Genomic DNA, 27,235 nt, shown 5'->3' with positions numbered 1-27,235 from the left:
ATACAGGAGTGTCAAACATAGGGCCCGCGGGTCGCATCCGGCCCGCCAGGTGATTCCATCTGACCCGCCAACCAAATCTGAGTAGATTAAAAAATGCGTGTGTTAACCAGCAAATTTCTAACAAACGTTAAGATTTTTAGTCAAAATTACTTCCAATAAATAGTCCTTCAAGATAGCACATGTCGAATATGTTAATAGGCCACATTATAACCACCTGGCTGCGGTGTTGTGGTTTCTAGTCATCATTAGAAGCAGATCGCTGACTTTGACACGAAATTTGGAGAAGGCAAGAAAGTGTGAATTCATTTCACTGACCAAAAACTAATTATTCACAGAAGCGAAAACGCCAAGAACCCCAAACACTCCTAAAATATTCTGCTGTTGAATGAATTTCATTCATAACGCAGATGGACGAAATCACCAAGTTTTCAACTTCATATGAAATATCCTGAATAATCCTGAATCAAGTCAGGATTACAATTTGAACCAGAATCGGATGCTAATAGCCAGTACACATTCACAAAGCTTCAATTACAGTTGAGCGCTGTCTTGATTGATGTTGCCGCTTTGTTCTATACTGCTCTGGGATGGAAAAGGTCGGGGAATATGTTTTATAAGTGTTTCCTGAACGAATCCGATTATCAGACTGCGGATACCAACTGTCAAAACTATCACGGAAGGCTGGCAGCAGCAACTCTAAGAGACCCCCTCGTGGTGAAGTAAGCAATAGTGTGTGCATTACGTGAATTCTATAGATTCGTCTGATGGCTTTCGTTTTTATTGACATTCACGGCGTTTCGACTGCATCAGTCATTTTAAAACAGACATATCTTCCTTATTGTGATTCCTAGTCTGCCAACTTGTATAGCTGTTCGGTTGAGCACAATGATTCGAGTCAGTGGCGGCTCGTGACAATATCGGGTGGTGGGGCAAGGGCTGCAAGCGATTTTTTATCAAGATGACGTCACAATGGCGTTTTCCAACGTAAACAAGTAACTTAATGATGGTACGGTAACATGAATTTCCCGGCAACAGTGATTTTAACGTATGTGCCACGAGAGGTCCGCTGGTGAGCTGTGACTTGAAGTGTGGTAACTGCGTAAACGGCGTACGGAACAAAGATTCAACACGGTTCATGTTCGCATTAGACCTGACTAATTATCTGCAGAAATGGAAATGACTATAACTCGAGAGATAGCGTAAGCCTAATTGGAAAGGTCAACGAATTCGGACAGATACGCAATTGTTATCTCATAGATTGGGCCTGTCCTATTGAATCCAAAACATCATTGTAAAGGACTAAGAATAGCAGCCTCGGAAATTTGGTCTCGGTACAGCATAAGAGATTTTGGCCTTGAAACTGGAGACTGTAACACGACACATACGTTTTTATTACTGTCTTATAGGTCTGCTGCGAAATCGCCTTTGAAAAATATATTACCGAATAAATACGTGGATGAAAGCCCTAAACTTGGTACACTGTTACATGACATTATCGAGAAGTGGCCTCATGGCCCTTTTCGGTATGGTACACTGTCAAAATTAATGCGAACAGACCAACACCGAATTTTGCGTAAAATTTACTGAGGAATAGTCTGATCAAGTGACGGGGGGGTTGTACGCAAATGGCTTGAAGGCCACAATTTCACGGTGAAATTGACATTGGAGAATATACGATCAAAGTAAATATTTCAATGCAAACTGAGAATGATATCATCATCTCACTTAACGTTACCGCAGATACACCGGCTTTTGCGTGAAATCCGCAATGCCTTGTAGGCTAAAGTGTCAGATCGGAGCACATCTCTACCATACTCGGCCTTGAAAATGAAATTACTGCCCTAATCATTGAGTGTCAACCTTGAGACTTGGCACAGCGTTCGATACTAAAATCAAGACATACCGTGCAAAAGCTTATGACGGATCTAGGTAAGGAGCATCGTTTAAATCAATAGAGACCAATACCGGCTTTGCGTATAATCTGTTAGCGATAAATGACGAGTCAGCTCTCACTCGAATTAGGAAACGAAACGACCACTAATACAGTTCAGTGACAAACTTAAAACTTGGTACAGCGTTCGATACTAACATTAAGACTTACCGTGCCAAATGTCATAACCGATCTCAGTATTGAACACCGTGAAAACCAATGGATACCAATACCGGCTTTTGAGTAAAATCTGTTTGCGATTCATGACGGATCAGCCCACACTCAACTTCGGAAACGGAATTACTACCCTAAACTTTAAGTAGAAACCCTGAAACTTGGCGCAGTGTTAAATACCACCATCACGACATGACATAACAAGTTTCAAGAGTTTTCATGGTGTGAAACCCCATTAAAATCGACCTATACCAGCAAAGGTCGACTAAACGCATATGACGGTAACAGAGTTCAGCTATAGATACGATTGTTACATCACACCTTAAGGGCACAGAGCTATCGTGCCCCGGTTGCTCGGTAATTTTATGAATAGGAGAGAGTAAATCACCGTTTCTTTATTGTGCGCGGTTTTGAGAGAATAGACAGTGAAAGCTTGTTATGAGCAGGGCTTTGGAGCCGGAGCCGGAGCCCGGAGCCGGAGCCCCGGAGCCGTGCATTTTCACCGGAGCTGGAGCCGGAGCCGGAGCTCTACATAAAATTCAGCCGGAGCCGGAGCTGGAGCCCGTTATTTGAGGAGTAGCTCCGGCTCCGACGTATTTTATAAGATGCTATTATACATTCAACAACCACATCTGCTGATTTATCATTATTAACAGCGGGCCTGAATTTTAATGCTGTGCACAGCAATGGCATAGAGTAAAGTGCTGCAACTATGTTGTTATCGACAATTGACAAGTATTCCTTATGACGTCACAAGCCGGCACGGCGGCCCCTATGTCTTCGTTGCTATATCGGATGTTACTGACGGCTGACAGACTCTAGATGACTATAGATAACTAACCTATGGTTAGATTAGTAATCCATATAGACCAGGAATGGCCAACCTTCGGCTAAAGGGGCACATGAAATTGATGAACGAGTGCGCGGTACACTAGCCGCGCCAAGCGGGTAAAATTTTCAAAGTTTATAAATAAACTAGGTCAATAATATTATTACTTGAGTATATTACGGGTCTACTGCATACCGCCCGCTAGGCTCAGTCTGCAAGGACACGACTATTCGGCGTCTGTCCACATCAATATCGAAGGTCTCCGATAATATGCGACAATCATTTTGTGCCTACATTTCACCATCGACGATCTTTATGCGAGCGCAACCGCGAAAAGACTTTCTCCCGTAATTGCGAGTACAGTTAGACTCAATCGGGTAAATTAGGCGTTTTTTTCATTTTCAGTCGAGGGTAGGCTACCAAGCAAGTAATCGTGTGACATTTAAACACGCAAAGCGTGAAGAAAAAATTTCACTACTATTTTAGTTTATTGTAATGTACGACGTTTTACTGAAAATGTGACTGGACCGTGGATCTGATTCGAATGCGTCGGAACTGATATTTTAGTCATCAACATCCCGAGTGTCGAAGCCAGACTTTTAATTTTTGGTTGGCATTGCAAGTTCACAATCTGAGCAATTCATTTACGATAATATAATGGGAAATTACCTCGCGGGCTACGCAAACCCTCTCGCGGGCCACATTTGGCCCGCAGGTTGGCCACCCCTGATATAAAGAGGCCCTTCGATAATTTCAGAGCCGGAGCCGGAGCTGGAGCCGGAGCAGTGGTAATAATGCGGCTCCGGAGCTGGAGCCGGAGCTACTGTATGATAGAAGAAAGCTCCGGAGCCGGAGCTGGAGCAGTTTAAATTTACGGCTGCTCCAAAGCCCTGGTTATGAGCGCTACCGGGGCAAGCCCCGGCTAGGCATTCGCAAAGCGAAAACACAGAAGAGAATTCGATTTTCGCAGAGACTTCGCTATATATGGGCATTTACAAGCGAAAGGACAAGAAGTATACGATTTTCACTGTGATTTCGGTTTATATAGATAGGTGTGCGTCTATAAATGGTAAAGAATTGTTATTGAACAGAATGTTAGGTGGGGCAATGCCCCAGTTGCCCTATAGGACGAGCCGCCACTGATTCGAGTTGGAATCTGAATCGAGCATTTATTCTAATGAATCAAGTCGTGTGGCGCGAGTTTATTGTTTCGAGTAGTGCCGGAGACCTGGTACAAATGGACGCGACCGCAAGTAGGATTAAAGAATATTCCTTTATATTTTAAATGCAAGGGAGCTACCTATTTATCTTGGTATTGCTAAAGTTAGAGCTAGCTGATGCGCGAAGCTAAGAATTTATCGCGAAACAAACGTGATTTACTGCAACTGAGTAAATATTGGATTGCCTGGATTGCTACAGATCACGCTGTATAGTTGTAACGATGTTGCCACAGCGTACCATGTTGATATGAAAACTGGGACTGGCACGGCAATGGAAGCACCGAATCGGCAAAAGTTTCACGACCGGGCGTGCCCCGTTATGATTTTTTCTTGCCAATGCTGAATAAGATTCCTCGTGTACTGGTAAAATGATCATTTGTTCATCGTATATCAACATCGAATTAATCATGGTATATCTTTTAACCCGGGGCTAATCGGTAATATAATACCGGTTCCAGTACTGCCGTCGTCTTCTACCGGCATTGACTGGACACATTCGAATCGAAGGGGGACGCTGGATGTCATTAATTTCCATATTGATAACCAATAGCATGTATGACAATATACTTTTATGGTCAATTTATACCACGGCCGACCAATTTATTCAATTTTAGCCGCTTTCAGTTTACCTTTCTCAATTTATTGTGAAATTGTTCTTCAAAATACTTAAAACACCAATATCGTCTGAGAGCAAAATGGACTAAACAAAAAGAAAGGGAGCTATATAAACTTAGTAGAGACATCTGGAAGATAATAATAAGCGTAGCTACGGATTGCTAGGAAGCTGAGCTTATATTGTTTCTTGTTACACTTTGTCGGGTGAATAATGTGCCAAAGTGCTATCTGTATTCAGAATTGAGATGCCAAAATAGCGAGGAGGCGCAACTCAAAAGCATATCCACCTTCTTTTTTTTGTTTTCAATATTACAGCTGTTTAATATCGATTTTTCTGCATCACAACTTTTATTTGTATAGTTTGTCCGTAAATGACGTATTCACAATACTGGTGTTACAATTGTCCCGGGGTACGGGGCAATTGTAACACTGAAGAAGCAATTTTCAAACGCAAAATTCTCATGGTGTATTGTCAAAGTACTTCCGTTTTTGCTTTTACATCATGCATAAGGTTGCTAGTTTTAGTATGTAAAATTTGAAAAGTAAAATTCCATGAAAATTGGATTTATCTCAAAAAATGTGAAACTTGTTACAATTTCCCTTCTGAAATTATGCGCTGCGTATCGTCATTATCAACGAAAATGATAGTTTCTAACGTATTTTATAATGTGCGAAAGTTGAAACCTCGATTGGCTGTATCGCATCATACCAAAGCCACGCACGTTAGTGAATATGACATATCGCTGAAGTCGTAATTAGCCCACAGCAAAGTCACTCAGTTTAATGAAATAGGCATGAGCAAATTATAGACAAAGTACCTTTAATGTGATGTACAACGGGCATTATATTCCTTGTGGCAGCATAAAAGGTGTATATCTGAACATTCCATATATCTCCATGTTGTTTGACTTCATAATGAGTGATTCTCGAATACTCGACTGAAAGCTTAATACTCGATCACTCAGGTATAGTATTTAGCGCAGCCAGCACGGCCCATATCGTTCTACGCTTTTGTAAGACAACGCGTACAAGTGGCAGAGGTAGGGGCCTGGATCAGGGGCCGCCCGCCTTCAGAATACAAAGAGCCATTTGAATCTATTTCCGATGATATAAACCAGCCGAGAGTCGCACGGTCTGTTTCATTCCTGGATGAAGATCACCACGGTTTTATTTTGCCCATGCCAAAGTATACATACGAAATGACAGACTATAGAACAGTGATCAACATCTCGTAGCGATCCGACCTCTAGTTTGTGGAAACTGTGGCAACCCTGTGCCGTAGCCTGGTATAATGACAAAGCAACGATAAAACTGCCATATTGTCAAGAAGCACAATGAAATCGGCATGGTAAAAAAATACCATAGTATCTTTTATGTGATGGATAACAGGCAATATATTCTTAGTAGTGGTATAAACATTCGAACTTTCACATAAGGCAATATTTTATGACGCCATAATGAGCAATACTCGACTACTCAACTCGACTCGAAGCATAATTCGTGATTTAGAAGCGAATCACTCAGGTTCTCGATTTTGCCGAGCCCTATTGGCGACGCTAACGCAGGACGCATATCTTATCACGAATAATTTAAGAAAGAAGATATACAACTCTTACCGTAACTTTATCGCACGCCGGCGTGGTGCTATACAGACATTTAATTAAATCTCTTCTGCGGCTTCCAACGCATAGCGCGATGGTCAATTTTCAATTCCAATAAACCTGCCTCGGAAGTTCTTTGTATGTTGCAAGAAAGTCAACATAATGTATATATGCGATTTGGTTGATGACTAGGGCAAGTTTTTGCAACTTTTGCAAATTTTTTACAGCTTGCGGCAGCTTCCTAAATACTCAGAAGTTATGTAGTTGCTGTTTGAAGCTGTTTGAAGGAATCTTATATTGCAACTTTTTGCAACTTTTCCTTCATTTTTTTCATACAAATTTTTGCAACTTTTTCGATTTTTCACGCTACCAACTTTTCCTGGAAATATTTGACAGTGCATGTAAATGAATCGCTTAATTATGTCACTGTCGTTTAAATTTGAAGTCTTCTCTGATTTGACGTGCATTCAGGCTAGACCGACAAAAATTACATTGTCACTGGGTCAATTTTTTAGGCTATTGATGTTGTTGAAGACGTTAACACTGAGTTTGGCTACAGTGCCTTGGATACGGATCGATTCGATTATCTCATACCCTAATAATTTCAAGAAACTTGTCCGTAAATGCAACTTTTAGTGCAACTTTTGTGAAAAATACATGCAACTTTCGACGGATTTGACTGCAACAAAAACTTGATCTACTGATGACTTTTGGCGTATGATGATCGTACATACTTGCCGGACAGAGATGAGCTTGGATTACGATTAGGATTTGAAAAAAACGGATTTGTGAAATTTTGACGAATTTGAATTGGATTGGATCAGAATTAGAATTTTTTTCTGAACGGAGTAGGGTAAGGGTTCTCAACTTCCCTCGTATAAAGGGCCGCATTATAACAGCAAAAGACGCTGCGGGCCGCAGAACATTATCACCGTGTGTTTGTAGGCTACTATTAAATTTAGGCTTCTGTAGCCTATTTACCGGTCTTATACGGGCATTTAGTACATTTTTATGCATCCTAAAGCATTGAAGGACATCGTTCGTAAGTTTGTAGTTGCTGTTTTTTTGTGAGAATATCGATCTTCCAGCGGCGCAAGTTAATCCCTTCATGGAGCGTGCATTGCATTCGTTGCCAAGTCGGTATATGCACCTTCAAACCCTTCCACCAAAGAACCAAACTCTCTATTTCAATGCGTGAGCGATCAAGTATAAAATTACGGTTCAAAACAAGGCACTTGTTTGACATGTTTTGTTATTTTTTTATTTTTATTTTCAAGCCATGACGTCACGAATATTCAAATGTGACGTCATAGTGGATTGATATTAGGGATGGTGTGAACCTCTGAAAGGTTCAGGTTCGTGTGAACGCGAACCTTTTTGAAAGGTTCTGTGTGAACACGAACGTGAACCTCATGACGTCACGTGACGTCATATTTCTAATTCCAACCCTATCTTTCAATGAAGTGATAGCCTATATTATTGTACACGATACCTAGCGACGGCTCGGGCCACATAATGCCACAATGCTGAAGTACATATTGGCGTTTTAAACGTCGCTAAATGTATCAACTGAGGCAATCAAATGATATAATACTCCCAACTCCCATAATATCATCCGTCGCTTTGCTAGCAATTTCGACGAGGAGTTGCAAGGGAATATAAGCTTGCGCCTTATAACGGTCTTGGCCAGACCGGACAATGTATTCGGCGTCTGAGTATTGCTACATTGCGATTGGGCATAGTGTAAAACAGGTTTCTATACTTGCTACCGAAATTAGGCTACCCCAAAAGTTATACAGCTGTAACCAACACCTCAATCGCACGCATTTGGTTTTTATGATACAGTGAACATATGAAGTCAAGATTGACCCAGTACGCCTGCTAGATTTGTTCCATCAAAAACGATATCCATCTCATTGATTGGTTGAATACGCATCTTTCGCTGACTACTTGTAGTGTATGTCGCTCGTGATGTTGTGTGATTGCGGGTCAAGCTCACAGCAGAGAGTCACTAAATATCCACAAACGGAAAGCTGGATATTTCGAGCAAACTTTTGTAACAAAGCAAGTGAAATCTTTGAGATTGTCAAGGTGCATGCTCGTTTTGTGTTGATTTTTTTATGCTGCCAGCGCCATGCATAGAGTTGCCCGCAGTTGAAATGCAATGTATTCGAACCAAAGATGTCATAATGAAGTGAAAATTGTAATATATGAAAAAGGTTCACAGTGCAGAACCTACTAAGGTTCTGTTGTGAACGCGAACCTCCAAATTTCCGAGGTTAACACACAGAACTCGAACGTGAACCTCACGTTCACACCATCCCTAATTGATATTGACAATTGAAAATCTAGGGCAGGGCCGGCCAACCCGTGGCCCGCGGGCCACATATGGCCCGCGAGAAGGTTTTGAGTGGCCCGCGAGGTAATTTCCGAAATTTCTAATATCAAAAATGGATTGCACAGATTTTGAACTTGCAAGGCCAACCAAAAATTTGATGAGTTTGGCCGCAACACTTGAGATGTGATGACTAAAATATCGGTTCCGATGCATTGACAGATCCATCAGCCAGTCACATATTGGTATATCTTCGTACACTACAATAAAGCAGAATAATTTGCGATAGATTTATCAAAAGTAAAAATTTTCTACAAGCTTAGCGCAACATGTTGTCACTTGATTCCTTGTTTTTAATATTGTTGCCCTTTTTGTGAAAATGGAAGAACGCCTAATGTATCAGATTGAGTCGAACTATATTCGCGATTACGGGACAAAGTGTCGTTCAACATATGCGACCTTGCGTTTGCGCTCGCAGTAAGATCGTTGACTATGAAACCTAGGCACGGAAAGATTGACGCATGTTGGTCGCAGCTTTCGATATCGATATGTCCATGCGCCGAATAGCCCAGTCCTCGCAAACTTAGCCCAGCGATATACGGCAGGCCCGCAATATACTCAAGTGACAATATTATTGACCTATGAACTTCAAAAAAAAAATTCGCGCTTCGCGCGGTAAGTGGCCCGCGCAATATTTCGTCAATCGAATGTGGCCCTTTGGCTGAAAAGGTTGGCCAGCCCTGATCTAGGGTAAACATTGGGGGTATTCAAAAATGACTTTTTTTCTCAAATCGTACTGGTTACTTGATAAAATTGTTAGGTTACCTAATTTAAGCCTACAAACCAAATTTGGCTCAATTCCAGCCAGTAGCCGAATCGCTACAGGAGAATAAAGTTTCGACTTATTATATAAAAATATATACCAAAAAATTTGGAAATTTTCTGTTCACCCCATGAAAGGGTTGGGTTATCTATAGAATCGATGTTCCATGAATTTGGTTCAATTCCAACTAGTGGACGCGGAATTATTACCGGCGAAAAATTCGGATTTGAATAAAATAGTATTCACGGTGGGCACCACCATAATAAATAATTAAAGAATTGGTCACCGTAAATACTATTTTATTCAAATCCAAATTTTCCGACGGCAATTACTCCGCTCCCACTGGTTGGAATTGAACCAAATTTGGTGAACATTGTTTCTATAGATAACCCAACACTTTTATGGGGTGGACAGAAAATTTTCAAATTTTTTGTCATTTATTGTTACATAATAAATCGAAACTTTCTTCTCCTGTAGCAATGCGGCTAATGGCTGGAATTGAGCCAAATTTGGCGTGTGGGCTTAAATTAGGTATTCTAACAATTTTATCAAGTAGCCAGTACGATTTGAGAAAAAAAAGTCATTTTTGAATACCCCTAGTAAACATAGCTCCTTTGATAAAATATCTACTACTAGCTATAGCTTTTTAACCGACTATGTTGAGGGTTCTAACCGTCCCATATCGTATACGTTAGCTATATCGGGCGGTAAGCGTGTGTAGGCTAATACAACATGTTTTTGGAAAGTATTTACTCAATTGTGGCACACTTATGGTGTGGAAATATGCTCCCCGGGTAGCGGATGTGCATTTACAAACGAAAGCACAGGAAATACAGGCATCTTCGCAGCAATTTTACTATTTCCATTACTCTACGTCTATAACTATTAAATTGATGGTATTATGGTTGTGGTACAGAATAATGAGTGCGGCAATGCACCAGTTGCCCCTTGAAGCGAGTCGGTCGGCGGTAGGCGAGGGTATTAGGCTCAAGAGTGATTTCACATTAATCCATGTGTTATACAACTCTGTTCTCTCCTCGGTGACTGTTTTTATTTGATCTCTAGTAGATATTTCAATGTCATTTTTCTAAAATTGTCTTCATTCTAGTCCGTGGAGCACGAGACCTTTACAAGCGGAAAGTGTCGCTAATTTCTAATATCAATATTAATATCAGAAACAATTTGTTCAGAGATATAATAGATTCCAAATGTCCTACCTCTTGGATCGGATTTACTGATATCGAAGTGGAGGGAAAATGGAAATGGTCGGACGGTAGACTGATGGACAGTACTACAATAGAATGGCGTACGGACCAGCCAGATAATTATCAAGGGAAAGAGCATTGCGCTGAAATTTCGAGTTCATCCGGAGACAAGCTCGTGCTTAATGACAATTTTTGCACGACGAAACGGAATTATATCTGCGAAATCGCGATTTAGCAAAATTTTTCGTGTACTTTTCGGGTGCAAGTATTTTGAAGATTTTGATTTTATGGGATTATTATGTCACTTGATTGCCCCAGTTGATACATTTGGAGACGTTTAAAACGTCAATATATACTTCAGGACTGCGGCATTATTTGGCCCGAAGCGTCGCTAGTTATCGTGTGCAACTGTACAGTAATATAGGCAATGGGCTCTTCAAAAATGACTTTTTTCTCAAATCGTACTGACTACTTGATAAAATTGTTAGGTTACCTAATTTAAGCCTACACACAAAATTTGGTTCAATTCCAGCCAGTAACCGCTTTGCTACAGGAGAAGAAAGTTTCTATTTATTATATAAAAATAAATAATAAAAAATTTGAAAATTTTCTGTTCACCGCATGAAAGTGTTAGGCTGTCAACTTTTTATTTATTGCATCGCATGTAAAAGAAGCTTATTGCTACAATTGCAATAATAATATTAAGTATGCAACACAATATCGTTTTGTATGCAAAAACTGATATTTACAATATTATAACATGTATAACAAGTTTCAACATAAATTCGTTGACGGTTTCATAGTTTTCAATAAATGCAAGATTTGGTTTTTTTTTCTTAGGAAGCTGCCCGTTCGATATTGACAGGGTCTTGCGAGTTGGGTTTCGGAGTAGCGGAAAGTCTTCGTGTTGGTAGCATCCGCTCGTATGGCAGGTTGAAATGGAAAACTAGGGCCGCAAGAGGGCAGTGTTGTTCAAGCCTAGCGCGCGTGCCCGCTCTTTGATTTCGCTTAGAATTTCTCCCGTTTTCTCGTCTTCCTCGATCTGGGGTCTCCTTTCAATTCTTCTTAGCATTGAATTTTGGATCCATTTTGTGTCAATTTCCGGTCTGTTCCTGATTTTTCTGTTTCTTGCTTGCCAAATGGTCTGTTTGAAAATAGAGATCAATTTAATTAGCGAATTGATGCTACTTCTCTGGGTGGGTTCATTCAGCTTCATTAGCTTCAGTAGTAGCCGTTCCAATCTTCCGCATCCAACGTTTGTGCATCTCTGTCGGCAACTGTGACTCAAGCACCCGAGTGAATATGGTCCCGGGTGACATCTGGAGGGAGAGGAATATACTCTCCATGCAGTTGCGCTGCCATCTTCGCAATGATCCTGAATGTGGCAGCCATGCAATCGATGCGACTTTCAGACAAACGGAGAATACTGCAGACAAGATTAACGCGTTGTCGAAATACGGAAACAGAACTGACGGAAAGAAACTGAGCTCCTGATTTTCGAAACTGTGAATATAGACTGTGGAAACATTACAAGCATCCGTTTCGGCTTCTTCAATGTATTGGGTACTATAGCCAGTAAGCGACACACGCAGAAATATGGCTTGATCATGATAATCTGCTGACCTTTGGTTTGAATTCATGATATGATCTGCCCGTTTTTTTAAACATGTTCGAAGACCGTTGGGATGAACTAGTGTAGGGGTGTGCATTGTGCAACGAGCGAGTTCAGTCCTATGAGACGCATTCATTTTGTGGCCAACCCCTTCTGCCTCGGGCACATGAAAACGTAGAGTTTTGGCCAACACATCGCTGATAATATAGCTGGTTCGTGGTACAGAACTTGAATATAGCTTTCAATACAATATCCATTGTATAATAATATTTATTACCTCGAAGACTTTTCGGGTGCCTCTTTTCAAGAGTTAACGCCACACTAAAGGGATTTAAACAGATTTAAAAGCAAAACCAAAAAGGCAAAGTATGACGCAACAATCAAAATCACAAGCCATGAAATTCGCATTGTACCAATGCCAACAATAACAAACTATGAAGTATACGGACATACGGTACTATAGTAGCAACGCAATTCGTAAATAAACAGTTACACGCACGAAACACATGCACTAATGAGAAATTTGTAGGCTATAGAGGAATTTTTTTTGTCTACATAAAATAGGTTTGTTCAACCGAATAATAGTAGACTCCAGCACTTTTAAATGAAACAAAGACCTACCACGCGCAAGGACAGTGAACATATTGTCATCATAGTGCTGTGCACAGCAAGGGCGTAGCCAGGAAAAATATTTGGGAGGGGCAAAAAATTCGATGACGTAAATGAACCCCCCTTAAAGATAAGTATAAAAGATAGGTAACAACGATGGTCTTAGGTTCTTATTGGATGATTAACACAACATCTGGGGCGATTCCACTTACAGCCATAAAGTAATGTGATAATATAATGATTGTGGAAATATCGGGCGTGATCACTTTCGCGCCAAGCGCGAAAATTTTCCATGGTAATGAATTAAATTGGTTCCTTATATTGTTACTTGCATATTGCGAATACCTTTTAATTATCAGATTTACCCGTGGGCTGATATAAGTGGTGTCATCGAACATTCAGGGGGCACTTAATTATATATCTTGAACTATATCGTTCATCCCACACGGCAAGACTATTTATGAATTTCTAGAGGATGGGCGCCGGGCGGGACTGTTGTCATTTATTGCTGTTACTTCATGACTTGCAGAAAATGCTGTCACCATTCAAAAGATCGCTAACACGCAGGGTCGTACCCACGTAGCCAGAAAAAAAATTCAAGAGGAGGGGGGATTTTTAATGAGTTTAGGGGAGCTCCCCCGTGGGGACACCTCGCAGAACCGTACATCCTTCCATTACCCATTTTCATCACTACCCTTTTATACATACGATTCTTAGACGCACACACACATAAACTGAACAGTGAACACACATCAGTGTGAATCAGTGCGAATTTGTGGCCTAGTCGCGCCGCCGAGCGTACATATTTTTGAATAAATGAAAGAATTTGATCAATAATATTGGTGCGTGTCTATGAGCAAGTGGTCTCCATTCTTATTAATTACTTCGTTGAAGCACGTTTATTTAGTAGCCTCTGGTAAAGATTGACGCTACTTTCAAGATTGGAATCGCGGATACATACCAAACCAAATTCAAAAAACTCGTTTGATCAGACTCGTGCGATTTCAAATTATCCCTTTTAAACGGGAGGTGGCGATATTTTCCAGTGTCAAACGCATTTATGTCGAAGTGGTCTGATTGCAGGGACAGGATCATTAGGCGCCAGTCATTTAAGCACCCGGAAATCCATATCGCAGGCTTCGGAATACATGCGTCGGTGTTATGGCCGTCAATCATTTTGGGAGCGCACTTTGCGGAGTCGCGTGTAGCATACTCTATATGTGTTCGTGTGTCACGGAACAGAAATCGCCGTAACTAATGGTCCCCAACTCCATACTGAACTGACACCCCTAGACTCAATCAACTCAACTACCTAGGGCTACTCTATATAAATAGTGTATCTACTGGTCCTGTTGTATTCTCATAATTGAGAATGCAGCTGAATTCAACTATATGTGTATTTGAGGAAGAAGTTATTTTTCAAGATAATAAAATCAATACATGTATGGACACTATAGTTTATAAATCGCACGAAGCGCGAAGACAATTTTTAGGTTACATTCAATTGTCCCAAACTACTGTAATATTTATTGATTTTACGAGAATTTTCCAAAAATTTGGGAGGGGCGATAGCCCCTTTCGCCCCTCGCTGGCTACGCCAGTGGTGCGCAGGCGAGGTTTTCACTCAAATGCTGACCGATTGACGAAGGTTGCCAGTAAACTCGCCCCAAGGTAAATTCGGCCCAGGTAAATTCGGCCCATGACATCAGTAAATTCGGCCCTCCGAGAATATTGTATTAGAATGTATTACCAACCGTTAATAAATTACATAATTATACTATTTTGCGGCCCACGATCTTATTTGGAAAAATTTCGGAAGAACGCTTAATAAATCATTTTGAAGTGCTGAAATTGATTTCAGCTTAAACATGTTGTTGTTGTTGTTGTTGTTCATTCTGATGTGCCCAATATCACTATTCCTCACTAGCTGATACGGCTTCGGCATATTAATATCATTCCATAGAGAAATAATCAGAGGTGGTCAAAGTAGTCAAGAAAGCTACTCAAGTAGAAGTAGAAGTAGCGACGAAAAAATCAACTCAAGTACGAGTAGAAGTACTTCTTTCATAAGCCACCTAAAACTACTTGAAGTAGAAGTAGAATTGTCTGACTTTAAATCTACTCAAGTAAGTAGGTAGTTTTGAAAACAGTCTTAATTCGTTCGCATGGACTGTCAAAAGCTGCAAATTAAGCTATGCGGAAGGTGCAGAGAGCTTTAATTGTATTGATGCATCCCAGGAGGTATCAATTTTCGACAGAATAAGAATTATTTCGCATCATGGGATGCAAAGTATAGTATTGATATGGAAATGCGATACTAACCCTTTGTTTACTAGAAGACTCCGTTTTACAGAACATCATGGCATGGAGCCCTAACCCATATTATAAGGCCCCAAGTTTAGGCGAAGAGCAATACGGAGAAGTTGTATCGGATACGGTTTCAACACTTTGCGCGATTAGTATACGTTAATAACAAATATTGTGGATCGTAAAATTCATATTTAGTGTAGCTTTATTTTCGGAAAATAGAGGCAATACTAAACTTGCTTTTATGCTTCAACATGTTTGTTCTGCAGACAAAAGAATTGAAAATAATTAGAACTGAAAGTATGATACTCCGAGTATCATACTCGGAATTGCAAGTGAAATACAAATACCACTTCTAAAAAGCGGAAAATAAATTCCATGTCTTTTGTCCATAAAGCTTCGAAGGTGATCTGCTAAAACAGGTGTAACGTTCCAAAAAGCCGAATTTTCCAGATTATAGCAGGACAACGCGTCATCGGCTGCTAGAAAACGATAGGATAGGTAATTGCTAGATTGCGAAACAACGGTAGTTCCAAACGTTATGGTAGACCATATTTACTGCGATGAAATATTTGATATGGACGGCAATGCGGTGTGAGCGGAACCATAAGCAATCCGGTACCTAAATTATATTCACTGATACTTTCGTGAAAACATATATGTAATTCCATAACTACTGTGCGCGAAGCGCAACAAAATTTCTGGGCTTTACTTGACTTTTATGACTAATAAATGTTGGTACTCCGTGAAAACAGCCCCGGAATTCCTCAGACTATCTTTCGTATTGGGGGATTAAACTACTTCTACTTGACAAACTGAAAATAGCGAAAAGTAAGTAAGTAGATCACAAAATATTATGAAGTAGAAGTAGAAGTAGAGAAAATCAGATCTACTTGAGTAAGTACCAGAAGTAGAGGAAAACTACTTGAGTACTTCTAAAAAGTAGAAGTACTTCGTTACTGACCACCTCTGGAAATAATTTGCTGGTATGAATGAGCATGTTGCCTTGACGTGCAATGGCCCACTACTGACAAGATCGAGACACTTGAAAAACGACTTCGGGCTCTCCAAAAGCCCATGCTTTACAGTTTACAGGGAGACAGTTGTACAGCAAGTAGGCTAACCCCAATATCGATTCTTTAATCCAGGTGTGGCCAATCTGCGGCCGTAGAAGGGAAATTATGCGGCGGCCGACACTTCGAATTCAATTAGTATGTGTTGGCGGCCGACAATACGCAAATTGAATGTACGAATTGACTCTTTAATTAATGATAGGTTTGAATAATTCTTGAAATATTCTACGCGATGTGCGAGTTGTTTTTCGATTTTTTTTTATAGTAGTGTCCCTTGTAATCTGAGTCCCACAGTACAGATGCGAACAGCTGAGGAAAATGATGCATGCGATGCGACCTATATAGAAATACCAATTTTTAATCGTGTTCTCCTCATCACGAATGAAATGTATTCTGGTAGGCCTGCGTTTCCTGCGAATCTAATATATTTCCACTATACCGACAAATCTGATGGGAGGTCAAGAAATAACTGCATGCAACAAAGGGGACTAATAAGAATTACCCCCCAAAAATATGCAGCACATCAATAATAACTATACCCTAGGTTTTCGAAGACACTCCCTGCATCAGCTCTACCGGTGAATCTGATCACATTGGCCGAGAAATAATAAATATTTTATAGTAATATGTGAAACTATACTAATATTTAATGACGAAATTCACTAATAAACATAAAAAAAGAGCATGTCCCTATGCCTCTTTAGAACATAACTAGTAACGATTTTGGTGCACATTAAGCCGATATGCGTAAATAGATTAGTCCGGAGTGTACCGGCAATGGAGAATGGACAATTGGACATGGACAGTTTAACGTTGGTATTTGGCGTCAGGCCGCAGGCTACACGAGTAATCGAAATGCAGCCGTGAATAGCAAAAAGGTTGGTCACCCCCGTTTTAGCGGCTACAGAGTGTTGTCAGGTATCGTGTACAGCTCATAGTTCCAAATATAATGAAATTGATGATCATTATATTTTTTGATGATCATTATATTTTTTGTTGTATTTGTGTTTGTTCAATAAAATATTATTTCTTTTGTGGTGACTATGCCCGTCGCCCATGTTAGAGAGCACAACATTGTGATAACGTAGAATTATCAGACGTGGTTGTTAAACTGCGTTGGCTACTTTTATCTCGATATTGATGTCATGCGGCCCGCGGCCTCTAGGAATTTTTAAAAGTGGCCCGCGACCCATTTTGAGTTGGCGACCCCTGGACTAGATAGTGAATATATGGAAGCAATATATATGTTCATTAGGGTTGTTCAGATTTGAAAAATTGTCTATCGACTAGAGGTGGCCGCGATCCGGTTCAGGAGTATGTGGTTGTGTATTATATGTTGTAACCCTAGGCCGAAGCCACATATTTTCAGCCCCATTCCGCCAAAATAAACACTGATCTTGGGACATCGTATGGTATTCGATGAAACTTCTGGGGGTTTCCTATATATGCATCTGGTCGTTATATGATTTGAATGAATTGTGTCAATAATATTGATTCTTCCATATATTACTCTATAATCTTAATCCTATCTCCGCCCACATAATCAGAGTCAGCGGTAGAATAGAGCTGGTGTAGGATGATGACTTCAAAAATGGAAGGGGCGTAATTGTACATCGTTAAGTCATGTTCATGTCACGCCGAAAAGATTATTTATCAGCCTAATGCGGGTGTGCAGTTCACCACTGAGCTATATAAACACCGCATATCCGGTGGTTTCCGTGGCCCATTTGATGAGCTGATTACTAATTAAAGGTCGGCACATTTGCCCAGACTTAAAGCCTATTTTAGAAGTTAATTACGTTCAACATCTTCGCGAACCCCAGAATAAAGGCAAACTACCCCAGGTTTAGAACCACCATCTTTGAATAAAGCATCCAAACGACCTATAACGACGACTCTATGACTACCGTTATCTTGTAATTGCGATTACAGTTAGACTTCTTTTTTTAAATGAATGTTATTTGTAATTTATTTTTTGATCGCAGTTTTTGCGAGGGCGGTAGTCCCCATATTAAAACCAATATATATGATACTAAATCGCGCGCAGGGCGAAGAAAAATTTCATGTAGCAAAAATCTGCCAAAAATAATCTTGTTTAGGTCGATTTACAAAAAAAAATATGAGCTTACTTCTAGCCTTCAAAATTCCGGACATTTATGCATATTTTAGAAATCCCTCCCGGACGCAGTTTTAACAGTGAAATTCCGGACATGTCCGGGAAATTCCGGACGAATGGCAACCCTACTCTAGATGAGGTTCTACTACATCCGCCATATCTGAAAAAACATTGCCCCGAAACTACCACAACGCAGGACTGTGTCCTTCTAACTGTTGAAGAGGTTGCCAACGTATGGAATATGACAAGAATACCTATAAGGCAAGCGCTGAACATTGTGTTGATGCATTGTTTCAGGCATTTTTCTTCAACTAAATTGCAGTCTACCATAAAATAAGATAACTCGGTATTTTACAGATGAATGAAATTTATTTGCCAAAAAAAGTGCTAACGGAGCTCAAAAAGGTTGAAAGCACTGATTTAGCTCATGATTGGATGTCAAACATACGGCCGCGTATGCGTTCTGGTTGTGAGGAATGCAACAGATGTAACTGTTAACGTTGACTTTTCGGAATTGGTTCATTAATATCAAATCACCAATCGGGATCCAAGGATACGATTTTCAGTCACGTCATCGTCAACCAACGCTCTCCATAGATATGACATGCAATATTGAGCTATATAACCAATCAATCACAACGAACATATTCTTAGCCAGCGAGGCTTATTGTACACACTTTTATAAACGCAGGTACAACGAGTATGAAGAATTTTTAGGAACTTAATCCGTCCTGATGTACAATAATATGTCAAGGGAAATTGACTTGCACGATTTTATTATTTGCTAGTATTGTAGGTTATGCCTTGAGATTTCAGAAGCCGATCACTGGAAGATTATCGCACCAAGCTTAACTCTATTTAGGATACGGCATGCCTAAAATAAGATATATAATGACTGGTCACGGTGACACTCACGACGTCATACTCAAATGGAAATCTGTTAGTTTTGTCATGACGTATTTCCCTTTCACGTACCCCCTAAAGCTAGATAGAGGACCCTTAAGAGGAGTCTGTTGACCGCAGTCTAAGAACCCCATGCACAAAAGGAAGTGCGAGATGTGACGAAATTTTCTCCGCCACAACTGACTTATCCTGTTTCTAAAGTATTTGTGGTTGGACTTAACCAAATGACTTAGTGAGCCGGATACCAATTGAGAGCGAAGGTGCACGACAATGGATATTTGCATGATATTCTTTAAATTTGAATTGGGATATAGCACTCCTAAAATATTCCGGTGTTGAATGATTTTCATGCGTACCGGAGATGGACGAAATCACTAATTTATCAACTTCATATGAAATGAAATCAGTATTACAATTTGAACCAGAATCGGATGCTGATAGCCAGATCACATTCTCAAATCTTCCATTACAGTTGAGCGCTGTGTTGATTGACGTTGCCGCTTCGTTCTATACTGGTCTGGGATGGACAAGGTCGAGGAACATGTTTTATAGGTGCTTCCAGGGTGATTTTGATTATCCGACTGCGGATACCAACTGCAAAAACGATCACGGAAGACTGGCAGCAGCAACTCTAAGAGACCCCATCGTGGTGAAGTAAGCAATAGCTTGCATTTCGTGAATTCTATGGATTTGTCTGAAGGTTTTCGTTTTTATTGGTATTCATCGCGTTTAGACTGTATCAGTCATTTTAAAACAGGCATATCTTCCTTATTATGATTCCTAATCTGCCAACTTGCATAGCTGCTGGGTTGAGCACGATGACTCGAGTTGGAATCTGAATCGAGCATTAATTTTAATGAATCAAGTCGAATGGTGAGTGCTGATTGTTACGAGTAGGGAGGGAGACAGGGAGCAAATGTAACAATGGGCCTGGCTGCTAGTAGGATCAAGGAATATCCTTGATATTGCAAATGCAGTGTGCTACCTATTCCCAAGGTTAAAGCTAGCTGGTGCGCGAAGCCTAGAATTTATCACAAAACAAACCTGATTTACTACAACTGAGTAAATACATTTTTCTTGCCAAGAGTGTTTTGATTATTAGATAGATTGTTACTAATACTCTATATAGTTGTAACGATATTACAACAGCGAACCACGTTGATACGAAAACTGGGACTGACACGGCTATGGAAGCACCAAACCGGCACAAGTTTCTTAACCAGGTGTGCCAGGGGTAATTGTCGCACCCTCGTACTTTAGCCCCATTATGATTTAATCTTACCAATGCTTAATCAGCTTCCTCAACTCTGAATAAATCCTGGTATATCCTAGATGCCAGGGCTAATCGCTAATACCGGTTCCAGTACTGCCGTCGTCTTCTCCCGGCATTACCACGCTGGGTGTCACTAATTTTCATACTGATGAGCAATTGCATATATTACAATATCCTTCTATGGTCATTTGATACCACGGCCCGACCAATTTATTCAATTTAAGCCGCTTTCACTTTCACTTTGTCTTTCTCAATTTTCTCCAAAATACTCAAAACACCGATATCGCGTGAGAGCAAAATGGACTAAACAAAATGAAAACGAGCACCATATACTTAGTAGCGACACGTGGAAGATGATAATAAGTGTAGGGATTGCTAGGAAGCTGAGACTATATGTTTCTTGCCACACTTTGGCCGTGAATAATGTGCTAAATTCTGTATGTATTCAGATGCCAAAATAGCGTGGAGGAGGCGCAGCCCAAAAGCATATCAACTTACTTTTCTTCGATTGTTTACATTATTACAGCTGTCTAATTTTTCTTCATCACTACCATTATTTTTATAGTTTTTGTTCATAAATGTCGTTGTTACAATTCCCCCATACTGGTGTACAATTGTCCCGGGGTACGGGGCATTTGTAACACTTAAAAAGCGATTTTCAAACGCAAAATATTAATAGTGTATAAATAAAGGAAGTTCCGTTTTTGCTTTTGGATAACTCATGAGTAAGGGAAACTTATGAAAATCTGTGAACTATATTGTTAACAAACAATTTCTTCTCCAATATGTTTGATAAGGTGTGTAATAACATGTGTTAAAATGTTGAAGTTCAACTCTTGTGGGAAACCCCCCCCAAAAAAGCTGTTAAATTTTACGAATTAAAAAAAATTAAAAATTCTTTATCGCCCATAAGTAACTTAGGACGTGTTTAATAATTGTTTTCCATGATTCTCAATTGATTGTTAACACTTATAATTCACTACAGGCTGTGCTTTGTGAAAAACGCCACACCCACTTTTATATTCATGCACAAAATCGCCTTTATTTCGCATAGCTATGTTCACTGAAGAGGTAGCCTATTTCACATGCACAATATCAGTCATTTCAACAGCCATTGCCTGTATGCCTTCTTCGGAATCAACATCATCGTAACTGCAATTATTGCATTATAGGATCTTTACATACTCCACAGGCTGAAATGCACGTGGCCTCATTCTTCTTGCAGCTGTATATTCGGTGGTTGCAATCTTTATGACAACTATAGCTTCTGAACTGCAATAGCTCATCAGGCTCATATCTATGCACGCTTATTGTCCTTCCGTAATCGCTGGGGTCCGGAGACAAGTTCTGTAAAAGAATCGAATATCGGGTCTGCAGGTACTCGCTGAGTGAACGTTATGAAGTTGCACCCTCTGTTAGAGGCAGTGTCTCTGGTTTTATCACTCCTGTCGCTGTCTTCCTTGAGCAAATGTTGTATGTTTTGGTGAACTGCTGTAACCATCAAAGACCACGGTGACATTCTGAAAGCAACGGCCCAGATACTGCACGTAGCTTCGGTAATTGTTGGCAATTCCCAGTCATGTCTGACGTTGACCCCACTTCACCATGTACAGAAGCCATCCACTATCAATTATGAGGGTCCAGCATGGTTGATTAGTCAAATCAAGTGGTTCAGTTAAGGCCTACAAGGTTGTATTCGAACATTCTGCTTTGGTAGCCTTGTTCATCTTCTGATTTTTGTTGCTGAACAGGGGCAGCGGGAAAGGAGTGAACTCATACTGTAAGCTTGTCGCAACATCCATATCCCGCTAGGTGAAAATGATCAGTCGGTTGAACAACTTCAATGAGTCAATGTGAATGTTTTACTCGTAAACTTTAAGACATTTTCTTCGCGATGACAGGGCTTGTACCCGGAGTTGTAACCAACTCATAAGGCTCCGAGTCACAAGTCAATCTCAATTTTATAGTTTTGACTCGAGTCAAGTCGATTCATTTTCAATTCACCACCGAGTCAAGTCCGAGTCCAAGGCAGCGAGCAGAGGGTTGAGTCCGAGTCATGGTATTATGGCTCGAGTCCGAGTCCAAGTCATTGTGTTGATACTGCTCAGTTTCCAGTTAAAGCCATGTTAAATCCCCTTTTTTATAACTCTGTTTGGTGATATCGAATGGTTCGCATTTCTAATATACTAGTTTTCCTCACTTTTAGCAGTTTCTGGTCGCATTTTCACGTACAAGTACTATTAGACGAAATCCCAATAGTTTGGTTACTTTACTATTCTTCGAAATTACCATAAAATGCTGGTCTTGGCCGTCTGAGTCTCGAGTCATATGACTTGGTTCGAGTCATGCGCAATGACTCGAGAAGTCGAGTCAATACACAGATCCGTATTTTTAAAAAATGACTCGAGTCAAGTCGAGTCATAAAAAATCGTGACTCGAGTCATTAAAACTCTGCTTTCACCTTTGACATGACAACCATGGTCGGCGTCACTGACTTTTCATCTAGGTTGATCTGCATGGCTAATGGCCATCCTAAATTCAACTGCTCCCTCAGTATTTCGACTACGTCATCAACCGTATACTTGTGAATCCAGTTGAGAAATACATGAGCAACCCCTTTTATCCGTCTTTGACGAATGGCTTCATTTCTTCGAACCATTTTAGGACAAGTTCAATGGCCCCTGCATCTCGCTTCATCTGTGTCTTGGTAAGCTCTCTGTGAACGGGTACATGTCTACTGACGTCCTCCTCCATTCGCCGTTGACATCTGACAAATGACTGAGAGTGGGCACCCAACATCTGTGGCCAGAAAAGCTGTTGCTCATTCTTCCTCTGCGGGTTCACCAACGTGGTTCCCGTGGGCGGCAGACATTCTAATGCAGTGGTTCTCAAACTGAGGGTGGGGGGTCGTGGAAGCATCTGAGGGGAGGCGCGAAGCCGCCTGAGAGAAATGATTTTCTTGAACTCGGAATGAGTTTAATTTGTGCTGAAACCTCCAGTTGCAACAATGGAAATAATCCTAATTCGGCCTTTCGATCTGAAATGTCATAATTCTGCCGTACCATCCACACACTGATGCTAGATTTTGAGTGATACCGAACCTTGCACTAATCAGAAGATGTCCCTGAATGAAGTGTAACTGGTAAATGCGTGTAGCGGCCATTGGTTTTTGATTTAGGTTGTGGTCAGGTCCGTCGAGCTAAGATCAAGTGGGGTAATAGAAGGGGTTAGGCACCAAAATCGCTAAAATATCTATGTGCTACATGTTATCATTGCACATGGTTATGTTTAATAAATTATTCAACTGCAACTACATATTTGAGAAGTGTCTCAACAGCCATAATACCTCCCGTGCCACCAAACAATGCATTGGGGTTGCAAACATTGGTTGTTATTTTTAATACTTTTCGATGTGACGATAAGAGGGGGGAGAAATTTTTTATCCAGGGGCGTGCCGAAAAAAGTTTGAGAACCGCTGATGATGGCCTGCAGGTGTGAAGCATCTTGGTAACAATGCAGGACAGATTCCCATTGTGGTCTGCGAGTCACTCGGTTCTGATAAAGACATTGCTATGGGGCGCATCTACCATGTATTAGTACTCCACCCAGAGTGCAGGTGTTCTTCCTCTTTTTGCGAATCGATTGGACGTTTCTTCAAACCTTCGCTCAAATACTCGCAATACTGGGTCACAGTGTCTGGCTCCCATTTCCCCACCAGTCACCTTTTCCATGAAGGACTTCATGTCACCATGCTTATCCCCAATTAAGGCAATTTCCATGGTATGTTGATAGATAGCTGCATCGACGAGGAGGTGAGGAGGGATTGCCTTGTCAAAACATCCTCCACCCATGATGTGGATGGTTGTTGCGCTTCCAGCATGGATCAACTGGATCACATCTAGTAGCCCAGAATATTCCATGATGTCACCAATTGGTCCAAGATAAGATTTCAATAGGTGAAAACCACTCAACCTTGGAATGACTGGTAAATTTGTCTGCTTCATTATATATACAGCCTTCAGTCGAATCGGAAGATCGACGGTCACTATAGCTACCCCAACGCGGTGTGTGCACTCTTTAAGACTGGCGAAGAAGGTTTTGAGGTCATCAGGGTTTCCTTCAATAGCTGGAAGGAACTCGATCTGTGCGCGCTGCTTTGCATCATTACCATTGATTCTCTTCATCCAGCCATTCCAGTTGGAATGTTGAAACTTAGGATCGTTGGCTTTATTAACCCAAACCACTGCTCATAGCGTGTTACATGGATAGGTGAGCGTCTGATCCAAGCTGATCCACATACCAAGGATCAAAAATTATGGTGAAACAGCGACGAACCATTCAGTAACAATTGACAATGAACTCACACAAGGTCAGGCTGTGCTGGATTCATAGCCGCTTTTTTACTTCGGTACAATTGCGTCCATCTTATAGAACGGAATGATACAGAATATACCGTTTTAGACCATGCTGCGTGGCTTAGAACTGTATTTAATGATCTGGTTTTAAGCCTATATATGTGTGTGTTACCCAGTATTACAGTATATAGAATTTGTTAAATCGTTCGGTATCGAATTACTGAACGGTGCACTTATGACTAGATAACTATATGCCATCAGTGCCATTACTTTTACATATATTTCCACAAAACAGCCTGTAGTAAAATGTAAATTTTAACAATCAATTGAGAAACATGAAAAACCATTATTAAACCCATCCTTAGTTACTTATAGCCGATGAAGATATTTTTTCAATTTTTTTTATTTTATTTTATTTTTTCAAACTTGTCAAATTTAACAGCTTTTTTTCTGGGTTTCCCACAAGAGTTGAACTTCAGCATTTTAACACATGTTATAAGAGACCTTGACAGACATATTGGTGAAGAAATTGTTTGGTAACAATATAGTTCACAGATTTGTGAAATATTTCATAAAATGCCCTTACTAGACTAGATGCTAGTTTTATAATGTAAAAATTTGAAAAGTAAAATTCCATGAAAAATGGATTTATCGCAAAAAATGTGCAAATTGTTACAATTTCCCCGGTCTCCTCTACTGAAATTATTCGCTGCTCATGTCACTATCAACGAAAATTACAGTTTCTAACATATTTTAAATGTGCGAAAGTTGAAACCTCGATTGGTTGTATCGCATCATACCAAAGCCACGCACGTTAGTGAATATGGCATATCAGTGAAGTCGTGATTAGCCCATAGCAATGTCACGCAGTTCAATGAAATGGGCATGGGAAAATTATAGGCGAATTACCTTTACTATGATTGAATAGTACGAATATAAGTGCCACTGTGATTGTGACTACGTGGGAAGAACGTCAAAACGTCCGCAGGAACGCATAAACCAACATGTCCCCAGATTTATCAGAACACGTGCATAACGCTCAGTGAAAAGCTCACCCTTAACTCACCCGCTTAAGATTGATGCTGATCGATCAAAGGCCATTAAATCTGCCATCAGCAAACATCTGTTAGATAATCCGATGTATGCGAATAATTATCGAGACGATCGATTTCGAATCGTTGGGCGGGGCCGTTCAGAATTCCATTTCTGTGCCTTGGAGTCGACTTTTATCAAAATACACCAACCAAAACTCTGTCAACAAAAGAAGTTCGTGTACCACCTAAATATAGTACATTGAACGCTCTCTCATTCGAAATGTCATGCTGATGACGTCATATTTTGTGATACGATTGTTGATATAGAATGTTATTTCCTATTCTCTTCTAGTTGCTGACGATTACCCCTGACGAATGTCGAAAATATTCGGGTTCATTTCAATATGAATATACTATTCAATTGTATATTGAAGTTCTGTACCTCCAAGAAGCTCTTCTTTACTGTGATGTAAAACGGGCGTTATATTCCAGGGTTGTAACCAAGTCACAAGTCAATCTCACTTTTATCGTTTTGACTCGAGTCAAGTCGAGTCATTTTCAACTCACCACCGAGTCAAGTTCGAGTACAAGTCATCGAGCAGATGGCCAAGTCCGAGTCATGGTATTATTAATCGAGTCCAAGTAATTATGGTGTCTGCTCGGTTTTCAGTTAAGGACTTGTTAAACTCCCTTTTTATAACTCTGTTTAGTAATACCGAACGGTTCGCTTTCATATTATACTAATTTTCCTCGCGTTTAGCAGTTTTTGGTCGCATTTTAAAGTAGCAATACCGATAGACAAAATCCCAGTGTGGTTGCTTTAATATTCTTCAAAATTACAATGAAATGTCGGTCTTGTCCGTTTGAGTCGCGAGTCATTTGACTTGAATCGAGTCATGCGCAATGACTCGAGTCCAAGTCGAGTCAATACACAGATTGACTAGAGTCGAGTCGAGTCATTCCGTATTTAGAGAAAATGACTCTAGTCATTACAACCCTGTTATATTCCTTGTGTTAGCATATAAGTTATATATTTGAACATTCTATATATCCTCCATGCTGTTTGACATCATAATAAGAGATTCTCAAATAGTAGACTGGGAGCTTAATACTGGATCCAAATTTCTTCATGAAAAAACTTGATTTTAACGAAATCTGGCCTTATGAAAAATTCCAGTAGTTACATCACTTATTATGGTAGAAATGATTAAAATTTGTCGT

At 40.3% G+C, this 27,235-nt stretch overlaps 2 protein-coding genes across 2 annotated transcripts in view; one reads left to right on the top strand and one right to left on the bottom strand.

Annotated features, from left to right (window-relative positions):
• LOC145445031 (tripartite motif-containing 13-like) overlaps positions 1 to 27,235 on the bottom strand; it is a 412,502-nt gene that overhangs the window by 300,969 nt on the left and 84,298 nt on the right. The gene's annotated exons all lie outside the window — the stretch shown is intronic.
• LOC145445028 (C-type lectin BJcuL-like) lies at positions 543 to 11,201 on the top strand. Its single transcript, XM_080323128.1, has 2 exons — positions 543 to 719; positions 10,718 to 11,201. The coding sequence occupies exons 1-2, from the start codon at positions 607 to 609 to the stop codon at positions 10,965 to 10,967; spliced, it is 363 nt and encodes a 120-aa protein (XP_080179254.1). The 5' UTR covers positions 543 to 606; the 3' UTR covers positions 10,968 to 11,201.

The sequence above is a fragment of the Botryllus schlosseri genome, chromosome 8 (genome assembly GCF_051294905.1).
Source record: "Botryllus schlosseri isolate E-star chromosome 8, Bs_hap1, whole genome shotgun sequence".
NCBI classification, from domain to species: domain Eukaryota; kingdom Metazoa; phylum Chordata; class Ascidiacea; order Stolidobranchia; family Styelidae; genus Botryllus; species Botryllus schlosseri.
This window is presented reverse-complemented; position numbering and strand designations above follow the sequence as displayed.